The 13,176-nt window shown below is 40.4% G+C and overlaps 1 protein-coding gene across 10 annotated transcripts in view; it reads right to left on the bottom strand.

Moving 5' to 3' along the window:
* Positions 1 to 13,176, bottom strand: part of LOC141917562 (A disintegrin and metalloproteinase with thrombospondin motifs 6-like) — a 135,414-nt gene that overhangs the window by 117,158 nt on the left and 5,080 nt on the right. For 4 of the 10 annotated variants that reach the window (XM_074810851.1, XM_074810853.1, XM_074810854.1 and 1 more), the window contains exons 2-4: positions 12,613 to 13,002; positions 11,476 to 11,840; positions 4,865 to 5,033 (exon numbers count right to left, since the gene is read on the bottom strand). In XM_074810851.1, coding sequence (XP_074666952.1) covers positions 4,865 to 5,033; positions 11,476 to 11,840; positions 12,613 to 12,709 — 631 coding nt within the window. In that variant the 5' untranslated portion in view covers positions 12,710 to 13,002. Of the gene's footprint in view, positions 1 to 3,610; positions 3,660 to 4,864; positions 5,034 to 11,295; positions 11,406 to 11,475; positions 12,347 to 12,612; positions 13,003 to 13,176 lie in introns of those variants that run through there. The other 6 variants (XM_074810848.1, XM_074810849.1, XM_074810850.1 and 3 more) reach the window with 3 other exon arrangements.

The following is a 13,176-nucleotide window of genomic DNA, read 5'->3' as shown; positions in this document are numbered from 1 at the left end:
TGAAAGCAACAGAAAAGTTGAAAACAATCCTGAGTACTTAGGCTCACACTCCAGGATCTATCAATGCTTATGCTGTTTTATTTTAAAAACACTAAATAACACTGACAATTTTCGTTAAAAAGCTAAAACATGTCAATAAAAGTTTGCAATATATTTAACAAAAATAATTCTGGGGCAAGTTATGTCATTTTTCTATGATATTCCTAGATTTTAAAAACCCTTAAACTTGCATCAACATTGAACATGGCTATCAGAAAGTAAAAGAAAGCAACAATGAAAAGAAGTCAAACAAACACTGTAATTAACCCCAAAGTAACGATTACAAAAGCAGGAAATAAGGTTTTAAATTGCAACTGAAAAGAAACATGGAGTTCACAACTATGGTACCCAAGTTTTCCTCAGTCAGTCCTCTAAAGATCCTAGGTGGGAATGGAAAGTGAAGATACAGAAGAGAGCACGCGAACACAAATAGAAAGAGATCTCAAAATGCAATAGAAAACTACTTATGTAAAATGCAACTGTGAGAATATTTTAAAGTGAAGGACTATGTGCTGCTTTTTCTTACTATTAACAACAAGCATTTTTTTCATTTTAGAATACACTGACTGTAAAGTCTGGCATGAGTAAGACCACTACATGAGGCAGCATGTAGTAGAGCCATTCCTAAATAATCTGCCACTTTGCAGCTTTCATATGTCAATTTTTGTTGTTTCCCAATCCTATCCAAACACAGTCGGTACATTTGTAACAAGCATTGGGTTGGGGTTTTTTTTGAGAGGGTTGTTTTAGAAATTCTTGCAACTCCAAAGCAGATAAATAACCTCCAACAAAACAGAATTTCAACTTCAGGCACAAATACAAGAATACAGCTTTTCAGTAGAAAAGCATATTTCTTAAAATGGTGCAAATGCAAAGATAATGGATCATAAAAAAATTATTTTACAACCTTAGTATAGTGCATGCTATTAAGCATCAAGCAAAATAAGCGTTTCAATAAGCCATGCAGTCAAACAATGAGACAGAAAGCAGCCCATAATATAAAAAAATTTGTTGCAAAATGGAGGATTTTAACATGCCATCTCTAAATATTTACTTCAAGATTAAAAGCTATAAACCAAATTCCATTTGGCATCCCAGTTATACCTGCCTACTCCATGGCTTAGAGATACATCCTTTCTTTGTAAACCCACCTCTTTGATGTTACTGTTCTGCACAGAATATAAATGAATAAAATCTAGCTCTTCTAGAGGCTAATCCCACAAAACAGTCTGCAAAATAACCCAGTGGCCTCAAATCCCATTGAAGCAACTGGAATTTGAAGGTGCTCAACTTCTTAGCAAGGCCTTAATGATTTCAGCTATATTTCAGAAAACATAGTAAACTTGATAAAAATATATACATTAACTATTAATTTTAACATTTTTTATTTTTAAAATTCTTATGTCTAACTGCTTAAAATCTAATTTAGGTTATGAAAACCAGCCACAATTCTATCCCATATGTCATGACCGGGATTGGAAACCCAGAGAGTCGCAACGGTTCTGTGATCCCCTCGGGTTAAATTAAGGTGAAACGACACCAAACGACTGGTTAAAATGTTTTACTTGTGGTAGAAAGCAATTTAAACTTGGAAAAGGGTAATAAGCAATGTGGTCTCTTATAAATCTATAAGAAAGAAAAGAAAAAGAAAGAAAAAGAAAGGAGAGGAGAGGGTCAAAGCAATCCAGATCAGCACCCCTGGATCCAGATCTGTCTCAGGTGGTGGGTGCACACCCAGCAAAGTTTCTGTCGCCTTTTAAGCTCATCTTATCAGCTGATTAGCATACTAGACGAGGAGGGGCAGGGATTCCACAAACTCATTCCCATGAGAGACGAGGAAAAGGTGGAGCAGGGGTTCTGCGCATGCGTTGGGGGGAATGGGGTGCACCACCCCTTGTCCAATTGAGTCGGTGGTTGTACTCACCCTGCCCACCTTTGGTTTTTCCTCTGTTCCCACAGATTTTTGCTGACTTCATACTTCTTGAGCAGTCATCCCACTCTTGGGGCAGAAATGCTCACCTCTTATCAGTTCTTGTCACCTCTTTGGGCTTACACAGTGGAGCCAGTGATTAGCAGTCCTTGTGCTTGAGGGGAAACATTTGGTTTCACTCGGTCCAGTTTCCCCCCTTTGAGGCTTATCTAAGGAGCTTGTCAGTACAACTGTAAGGGAGTGGGGGGGCATCCTTCCGTACACTCCTGCTTCCTTGGGGGACATTCCTTAGACTAATCACAAAGGCCACAGCTGGTCCTTGAGGTTTTCTGTGTCGATGAATGTTTGAGGCATTACTTCCTTCAGTTCCTTACACCATATTCTTATCTGAACCTAAACTATCTGTCAAATAGGGAAATATTTTTATCTCTGCCTCTCCAATTCTTCTCTTGTGTTTGTCACTGTAATTCTACTATGAATTAGTCCATCACTTGCTCATACCAACCAATTCTGATCATCCTTTCTCCAAACTCCCTACTCCACTTTCTGTCAATTATTGCCATTTTTCTCAGAAAGGTCAGAAATAACATTCCTTTTGTCTCCATCAACACTTCAAAATCCTGACCACTTCCCTAATACAGAAAAGGTACATGATAAATTTAGGTCTAGATTACAGTAGGGGAAACTTGCCAGACTGTGAATTGTGGCACAGCTACACAAGCAGATTCCTCCCAGCATGTTGTACTGGCAAAAATGGTCTGAAGGTAGAGCTAAAAAAAAAAATCAGTCTCCCAGACAAAATAAATTATATGCTGGCAAAAATGCAGTTACAGTTGTATTACAACTGCATTTAAACTTCTTAAAATAAATAAAAACCAACAACAAAATTGGAGTGTTTAAAACTTCCAAAAACAGTCAAATGCCCCAAAGATTTATTCTACTAGCAAAAAGTTATTACTGTAAACCTGACTTTAGTCCTAGGATCTAAAAGCTGAGAAACTGAAAATTAATATTTGATTTTACTTTTTAGATATTCTGGGGATGCTTTGGATGCCATGTCAAATTTGGGATAAAGCTGAAACAGCGCTCAGAAAAAGGGTTTAAAAGGTTTTGGTACCTAGGAGAACAGCATTAAAACAGCATGTCATCTGGAAAAATAAAACCTTGAAGTTTTGGGGGAGAGCAAAGTTTTTCAGAAATTTTCATAGAATGGAAGCACACAGAACAACAGAAAAAGGAGAAACCGAGATGAATAAACACAAGAGTAGTCTCAGGCTTGTAAGAAATAGTGCTTTTGTATTTCAATTATTAAGGACTTCAGGATGTGACAGATGTGAAAGTTCAGAAAATGCACAGGAGCTTCCAAGAATAAAGGCAGCATCAAATATGCAAAAAAACAAACACTAAAGATTACTGCATGTTTCACAAAAAATGCACACAAGATGTATAGCTCTGATTGATCCATGATCCATACAACAGATACCACCAGAACATTTGGATGCGACGTGATCAAACTAGCTGCCACTGCTTCATCCTCACTTGGAGGAGAGTGACTTCCTAAGCATTAATCCAAAAGATAACATCTGACAGAGGCCAATACATTTTTTTCTAGTAATAATAGTAAAAATAGCATTGTCCTACATTTCATGATCCTTCCACTTATTTCAAGAAGCTTAAGTGACAGCATTCCCTACAAAACAAAAGAAAAAGATAGATGCTTCGCAGATGTATGTTGTAAAATGCATAAATTGGAGCATCTACATACATTTGTACTCTTATTTTACAATCAGCTAGGAGGCAGTAGTAGTTAGGAGAATTGTCTTGAAATCATTAGAAGCACATAAATGGAATAACACTTCCAAACGTACATACATAAAGTTTGACATTCACTACAAGTAGATTCTAAACACAGTTAACTGAACCATTCAGGAAAAAATGTCTCCCAAGCATGGGCCTTTGTAGACAATCTGCACTGTAAATTTAGTCATCTGGTCCCAGTAAAAGTTACAACCTCCAAAAGAAGCTGAAATAAGTTACATCAATGAACAGTGATACTGTTTTGAGACAAGTATTTGTCAGCCTGCCCTTATGCACTGAATTTTATGGAATAAAAGTTCAGTCCTGGACAGCTGTAAGTACAAGCTATTTCTGAGATGTAAACAGATGACAAGGTTAGAACATTTTTCTATTACATAAAAGCATTATTTTAGTGCTCTAAAATAATGTCAGATTTACTCCAAGCTGTCCAAGAAATTGGTTTTCAGCTTGAGTTTAAACAAGTGAAAATCATGTCAAAGAGTACTTGAAAATTGTTTTTTGTTGAAGTTAAAACTGTCTCAATCAAAAATATATAATCCTTCCTGTAAGGCATCTGTATATCACACTCAACTATCATGTTAACCCACTGAACCAAAAGCCAGTATCAAAACACCATAAACCTCTGTAAATGAGAAAGATGTGGACTCCAGTTACAAATGTATTACTAATCATAATACTAACACATATTTATTACACATCAAGTTTCCTCAAATGAGATGGAACACTTACTAAACATTGAGCTGTAATACTTAGTCACTCAGTCACACCTTCCAGTTGGGGTATGAAGTACATTTATAGCACATTTTGAGGAAGCCTGTGCTCATCATTACCACTGTCCACAACACAGGAATAAAACAAGACTTACTCCCAGTATCTTATTTTTCAAAAGACACTACACTTTATCTGAATCTGAAAAAAAGCAAAAACTACTTTTCAGCAGTAGTCACTGCATCACCCAAAAGGAGGATTCCTACTGCTACATTCTCCGCTGTACTTTATGTGTGAACCAAACAAGATATTTTAAAATAAGTCTTAAGTTATAATTTTTCAAAAGGAATGACACTCATACTCATTTACCTGAGACTCCACAGTGACCATGATCATAGAGATGTTGCTGGTGCATGGTAGACTTTTTGTATATAACATGAGGATGACCATTCTCATCATTAAAGTTACTAGAATTTTTTGTTATATTCCTTAAAGGCTCAATAAAATACTCTTCATCTTCTGTAGCAATGACTCCATGCTTAAAGGAGAAAAGAAGAAAATAAAAACTTGCAAGATACAATATAAAACTCCTATTAAAAAAGCTTAATTTTAAATAACATTTGATTATCATTTATTTCTCTAAAGAAATCCACAACTATAAGCCAACACAGAAAACAGTGCATGAGCCAGCTTTCCTCCACTGGCTTTATCGGGAGCAGGAGTAAGTGCCTATAAGCAACACAATGAGAAAAGAATTAAAATATCATTGTCCTATTTCTGAAGTTCTTTCCTATCATTTTTGGTAGATGTGGTAAGAAAGATATATTCTTGGTATACAACAAACAATCTGCTTGCAGAGATGTTCCAAAACTATGTGATTCCTATCCATTGAAAGTGATGCCAAGCCAAAATGGCCTTGGCTCAAAGGGTAAACCCAATATCACTCTGTGATGCCATACCAGTAGATACTTAATGACACATACTGCATCAAAGAAAAAACACATGAAGGATTAATTCTAGAAAAAATATTCAGGGAAAACATTCAGCATTTTACATCCAGATGCTTAATTCCAAAAAAAATGAGCTAGTTATTAAAATCAATTTATTAATATTAGACTACACTATCTACAATGCATTTATTCCTTAAAAAGTCTTGCCACAAACCTCTGGCACATCTGAGTTGTTGCAGATTGTGTACCAGACCTCATTCTCCATAACAAATGAACTTTTTTTTCCCCTCATACTACAGTACAGAATAGTAGATATTCTATTCTCATAACTTTCACGTTTGTGAACTCAGCTTCTTCCAAACAGGAAGTGGTTTACAGAAGAAAGGGGAGATTTCAGGCCAACTACACAATCTCCTGAACCTTCAGCAATTAAAACTGAAATTTAGCAGATAATCCAGTTTTGGGATCCTTTCAGCTATAGAAATATTGGGGAATAGTCCCAGACAGACTCCTGCACCTATATTTGCCAAGTAAAAAATTCTGGTATTTGTATCTAGAAAATACTGAATGTATAGACTTTCTGCACCAGGAACTTTCTGCTACTAATCAGGTAGAAGACTAGAAGCAGGAACTTCTACATTGAAATCTGATTTGATGAATCATAAATTTCTACCACACCTTTGATCTCTAAAGTATTATGCATGAACTTTTTTTTAAAAGGTTTGTGTTTTATTTGGCTTTTGGTTTTGTTTTTTTCTCCAGTGATGAGACCTGTATGATTAGCCATAAGACCACTTGCTCCATATATGCTCTAAATATCCCAAAGCTGTTTCTGAGATAAGGACATTGTACTGTTGGTCAAAGCTTTCCTCCTGCTGCTGTTTTCTACATCAACTCCCTGCTGTTGATTCACTACTGGAATAACTGGATTCCAGTAGAATCATAGAATCATTTATGTTGAAAAAGACCCTTAAGATCATTGAGTCCAACCGTTAACCTAACACCTAACCTAAGTCCACCACTAAAGCATGTCCCTAAGCACCACGTCTACGTGTCTTTTAAATACCTCCAGGGATGGTGACTCAACCCCTTTCCTGGGCAGCCTGTTCCAATGTTTGGCAATCCCTTCAGTGAAGGAATTTTCCCTAATATCCAATCTAAACCTCCCCTGGCACAACCTGAGGTAGTTTTATCTCCTCCTATCACTTGGTACTTGGGAAAAGAGACTGACACCCACCTCACTCCAACCTCCTTTCAGGGAGTTGTAGAGGGCGATGAGGTCTCCCCTCAGCCTCCTTTTCTCCAGACTAAACCCCAGTTCCCTCAGCCACTCCTTACAGGGCTTGTTCTCTAGACCCTTCACCAGCTTTGTTGCCCTTCTTTGGACATGCTCCAGCACCTCAATGTCTTTCTTGTAGTGAGGGGCCCAAAGCTGAACCCAGTCATTGAGGGGCGGCCTCACCAGGGCCGAGTACAGGGGCACAATCCCTTCCCTGTCCCTGCTGGCCACGCTAGTGCTGATACAAGCCAGGATGCCATTGGCCTTCTTGGCCACCTGGGCACACTGCTGGCTCATGTTCAGGGGGCTGTTGACCAACCCCCCCAGGTCCTTTTCCGCCAGGCAGCTTTCCAGCCGCTCTTCCCCAAGCCTGTAGCATTGCGTGGGGTGGTTGTGCCCCAAGTGCAGGACCCAGCACTCAGCCTTGTTGAACCTCATACAATTGGCCTCGGCCCATCCATCCAGCCTGGCCAGACCCCTCTGTAGAGCCTTTCTACCCTCGAGCAGATCAACTTGGTGTTGTCTGCAAACTTACTGAGGGTGCACTTGATCCCCTCATCCAGATCACTGATAAAGATATTGAACAGAACTGGCCCCAATACTGAGGCCTGGGCAACACCACTTGTGACCAGCTGCCGACCAGATTTAACTCCCTTCACCACCACTCTTTGGGCCTGGCCATTCAGCCAGTTTTTTACCCAGCAAAGTGTGTGCCCATCCAAGCCTTGAGCAGCCAGTTTCACCAGGAGAATGCTGTGGGAAATGGCATCAAAGGCTTTACTAGAATCCAGGTAGACAACACCCACAGCCTTTCCCTCATACACTAAGTGGGTCACCTTGTCATGGAAGGAGATCAGGTTTATCAAGCAGGACCTGCCTTTCATAAACCCATGCTGACTGGGCCTGAACATCTGGTTGTCCTGCACGTGCCATGTGATGGCACTCAGGACGAGCTGCTCCATAACCTTCCCTGGCACCAAGGTCAGACCAACAGGCCTGTAGTTCCCCGGATCTAGTTGGGCTTTGGCCCTTCTAATTTTCTCCCTGCATAACCTCACAACATCTTTGTAGTCCTCCTGAGTTGCCTGCCCCTTCTTCCAGAAGTCATAATCTCTCTTTTTTTTTTTTTTTTTCCCAGCCAAAGCTCTCTGTTAAGCCAGGCTGGTCCTCCTCGACAGCCCATCTTTCAGCACATGGGGATGGCCTGCTCCTACACCTTTAAAGATTTCCTTCTTGAAGAATGTCCAGCCTTCCTGGACTGCTTTGCCCTTCAGGACTGCCTCCCAAGGGACTCTGTCAACCAGGCCCCTAAACAGGCCAAAGTCTGCCCTCTGGAAGTCCAAGGTAGCAGTTCTGCTGATCCCCCTCCTTACTTCCCCAAGAATCAAAAACCCTATCATTTCATGATCGCTATGCCCAAGATGGCCTCCAACCATCACATCACCCACAAGTCCTTCTCTGTTTGCAAACAACAGGTCCAGTGGGGTGCCTTCCCTAGTTGGCTCCCTCACCAACTGTGTCAGGAAGTTACCTTCCACACCCTCCAGGAACCTCCTAGACTGTTTCCTCTACACTGTATTGTATTTCCAGCAGACATCTGGTAAGTTGAAGTCCCCCATGAGAACAAGGGCTAGTGATTGTATGACTTCTCCCAGCTGCTTATAGAATATTTCATCTATCTCTTCGTCCTGATTAGGTGGTCTAGAACAGCCTCCCACCATGATATCTGCTTTACTGGCCTTTCCCCTGATTCTTACCTATACTTGACCCTTTCATCACCATTGTCAAGCTCTAAATTGCAGCATTAATTCTCTAAACAAATTGCATATAAAATAAGCAAAAACTATTATGAATGTCTGCAAACTATCATCACAGTTCCTTCAAGTACCAACAGTGAAAAAAGTTAGGAAAGTATCACCAATTTTTCCTATGCGTAGTCAACATATGATCTCATCTACTCAAACACTATGGTGGTTTATGAAAAAAGAGATTTTAATAACAATCAGTTGAGGAACTGCAAATAAATTTTAACTTGCACCTGCCACCAGGTAGTCAGAACATGCATGGGCTCAGTTGCTGCAGCTAGCCAAGCACTGGAAACTCAACTTTCCTTGCATATGCCCTTCACATAAGCTCTGCATATATATACCATTTTAAACCTAACATATATTAATTTTGCTTGCAAACAAAACTGTTCTTCCAATATTAAACTGTTGCAAGTGGTCTTGTTGAATCTAAGTGAATGATTTTTAAGAAGCACTCCAAATTCTGTACATAAGAAATACCTATTTCAGTGACAACTACCCTTTATTCTAATTAGGAGTTTAGAAAATTCATGTGGCTAGAGATGCTTCCATTGTATCTGCATTCAGGAATGCCTGATTAATAGTGGAAATTATGCTATTATATCTGAATCGACTTTCTAAACCACACTTTTGGCTTATCTATTCTTTAAGCGCAACACAGTTTCAGTTGCAAAAGGAGATTGAAATAATGCCTTTTTGAAGCATTAAAAGGAATTAGCTTTTTTTTTTTTAGTTTTGCCATTGTATTTGAACTTAAACAGTTTATACATTACTTCTGCTCCAAAGTAAGAAATATCATTAAGACATAAGAATGACCAGCAAGAAATTTTTGACAAAATACCATGAATTTAAGAAACAAGCTAAATGCCTCAAGTAGGTTACTACAAGCAACATTCCCAAGATTATCTAAAACAGATTGTTTGAGGTCCTGTGTTATCCAGTCCCACTACAGACTGTCAACTCCTAACATCTATAAGGTCTGGATCCAGCAGTTTGACATGCTCAGACAAATCTGTGAATCCACATGGAGTTCCCCTGAATTTGTGAAAAGGAATCTTCTAGTATGGACATCTTCTAGTTTGGACAACCAGATGATCAGGCCCAGTCAGCATGGGTTTATGAAAGGCAGGTCCTGCTTGACAAACCTGATCTCCTTCTACAACAGGGCGACCTGCTTATTGGGTGAGGGAAAGGCTGTGGATGTTGTCTACCCTGACTTCAGTAAGGCCTTTGACACCGTTTCCCACAGCATTCTCCTGGTGAAACTGGCTGCTCGAGGCTTGGATGGGCACACGCTTTGCTGGGTAAAAAACTGGCTGAATGGCCGGGCCCAAAGAGTGGCGGGGAATGGAGTTAAATCCAGTTGGCGGCCGGTCACGAGTGGTGTCCCCCAAGGCTCGGTGTTGGGGTCACTCCTGTTTAACATCTTTATTGATGAGCTAGACGAGGGGATCGAGTGCACCCTCAGTCAGTTTGCAGACGACACCCAGTTGGGTGGGAGTGTTGATCTGCTCGAGGGTAGGGAGGTTCTGCAGAGGGATCTGGCCAGGCTGGAGCGATGGGCTGAGGCCAACTGGAGGAGTTTCAATAAGGCCAAATACCAGGTGCTGCCCTTGGGCCACAACAACCCCCAGCAGCGCTACAGGCTTGGGGAGGAGTGGCTGGAGAGCTGCCAGTCAGAGAGGGACCTGGGGGGGTTGATTGATAATGAGCCAGCAGTGTGCCCAGGTGGCCAAGAAGGCCAATGGCATCCTGGCTTGTATCAGCAACAGCATGGCCAGCAGGGACAGGGAAGGGATTGTACCCTTGTACTCGGCCCTGGTGAGGCCGCCCCTCGATGAGTGGGTTCAGTTTTGGGCCCCTCACTCCAAAAAGGCCATTGAATGACTTGAGCGTGTCCAGAGAAGGGCAACGGAGCTGGTGCAGGGTCTGGAGCACAGGTCTGATGGGGAGCGGCTGAGGGAACTGGGGGGGTTTAGTCTGGAGAAGAGGAGGCTGAGGGGAGACCTCCTGGCCCTCTCCAACTCCCTGAAAGGAGGGTGCAGAGAGGGGGGATGAGTCTCTTGAGCCAAGGAACCAGCGGCAGGCCAAGAGGGAATGGCCTCAAGCTGCGCCAGGGCAGGGTCAGACTGGCTCTTAGGAAGGATTTCTTTGCAGAAGGGGCTGTTGGGCGTTGGAATGGGCTGCCCAGGGCAGGGGGGGAGTCCCCATCCCTGGAGGTGTTTAAGAGTAAAGTTGACTTAGTGCTTAGGGATATGCTGTAGTTGGGAACTGTCAGTGTTAGGTCAATGGTTGAACTGGATGATCTTCAAGGTCTTTTCCAACCTAGACTATTCTGTGATTCTGTGAAAATATTTGTCAGTAGCAAACATCATTTCAAAATAACTCTGTGATGGATTTATCTGAATGGAGTGGTAACAGCTGTACTCAGTGCTCTGGAAGGCCCTGCCAACACTGTATGACAGTGGAATTTCTGTATGGTAGAGGATGATATTGAGTACAGCCTACCACTATACCCCTTTGCAGGATCCCTGCCTCTCCAAGAAAGAGCCTTGTGTCACCCTTGCTGCTGCTTCCAGAGCATGACAGGAGCCTCACATACTTGTGACTCAGCCCACTGCTTTCCTCCACCTCCTTGAGTGTGTAACATTTTTATAACCTACAATGATCTCAGCACAGACCTAATCTTGCAGCCCTAGTGCAGACACTGTAACCACTGAAAATGTTGCCTGCTAAAGGACTACAAAAATGGGTCTTGGTACTTACAATTAATCTTGAAAAACTTTTCCCCAGGACCCAGATCAGGTTTTAAGGGGTCTTGGTACCTTTCTGTCTGCTTGCTTCTTGCAGGGACTCAAACTGAAAGATGTGCCAATTAAGTAGTTCTTCTGTAATTTAAAAAGGGACAAGCACACTATTATACTAGAACATGTAATGTGCACTTACCAGACCATTGCAGTTGCTTAAGGCCACTTTACTTGTACTGTGCTGGTCTTGCAAATAGCCTGTGTAATGACAGTGGTCTAAAAAATCATGCTTCCACTGAGGTCCATCTTTCCCCCAGTATTCTACTGTAAAATGTCTAGACACCAAATCTGTGTTGAGAGTCAGGTTTAAATGAAAGTGCTTGCCATAGGCAGAAAGTTTAAAAAATAATTTAGATGCTGCCAGTTCTTGGTCATAAGGGTCTGTACTCCTTCTCCTTCTTGAAGGTTTAGCATTTTTCACAGTAAAGCTGAGGAAGGCTCCATTTTGATCAACCCTTATTGGGATTGTTAGTTGGTAGTGTTCAAGGTAAGACAGGAATTCCTCTTTGTAATCACAAGGTAAGACAATCCAGGGAGTGGGCATGGAAGAGAAGAAAATATAACAGGAAGCAACAAGTAGTAGTATAAACATAAACCACATTTGGCTAAATCTCATCACAAGTCATTTTCAGGTAAACGCAAGATGGAGAATTTTACTAAATAAAAGAAAATTTTCTTTTCTTTCTTTCCAAGTCAAGAAAACATGTTCAGTTTCCTATTAACCTGATGTCACTGGAAATACAAAAGTTTTTAATTATATAAATTTTTCTCATTTACCCAAAATATGTAAACATTTGGGGCTAAATTCTACCTAAGGAGGACATATTCTTCCCAGTGATACCGTTCAAAGACAAAAGCTATTAGATCCACCTGCAAGAATGAAAACAGTAGTAAAAGTATTATATTGTAAAAACATGTAAACTGCTCTTCATTTCATTAAAAAACTATGAATGTTAATGGATCAAAGTATGATTAGAACCTTACTTCTTAGTTTAAAAACATATTAGTGATGTTATGGCAAGTCTCTAAACTATTACCAAGTACAACATTTTACTGAATTTGCAAGGCTTTCCTACAGCTAAAAGTAGACAAAAACAAATTAAAACAACCATTTAATCAGATTTGCTCTATTTAAACTTCCATGACAATGAATCATGATAAAACTAAGAGCCGAGCCCATATGATCTCATGAATTATATAAACATGGTTTAGGTAATATTACCCAAATACAATGTGAAAATTGATGCTTCTTGTCAGCTAGAGGTCTGACCCCTACCTTGAGAACTATATGAAAGCCTGTTGTCACTGTGAAATTCTGATGAAACCATGACTAGGCTCAAAATCCATGTCCACATCTTCCAAAAAAACTCCATAATTTAGAAAAACAGAAAGCTGCTTTTTCCCCCCCCTCCTTGGAGGGCTACCTGTGTGCTACAGAGTTAACTCCACTCCAGAATTGCACCGTAACAGGTATATGTATTTTATACTACTTCCAAATTAACTATTGGATGTTTCACTTTTTGACAGGTATTCTTTTCCAACAACCTGCATTTTCTTCTATATCTGCAGTCATTTTCTCAATTCAAAATAAATATTTGCAAGATTCCTTAAGATATCAGTAAGACATTAGACTGGATAGTTAACTGAACTTGCTCCATTTCTTTTCCTGAAAAACAAAAGAAAATGAGTCAAGGCAAATTCTTTCTATTAAAACAGATCTATACTGCAAAACACTAAGCCATCATAATGAACTGTGCAATATAACATTTTGAAATAATATTCAACCATTATCACTTTCATGGTCCAAGGTCACAGCCTTACAAAAACCATAAATTATCCT

This window comes from Strix aluco, chromosome W (assembly GCF_031877795.1).
Source record: "Strix aluco isolate bStrAlu1 chromosome W, bStrAlu1.hap1, whole genome shotgun sequence".
Classification (NCBI taxonomy): domain Eukaryota; kingdom Metazoa; phylum Chordata; class Aves; order Strigiformes; family Strigidae; genus Strix; species Strix aluco.
Note: the sequence above shows the minus strand (reverse complement) of the source record. Positions and strands in the feature narration are given on the sequence as shown.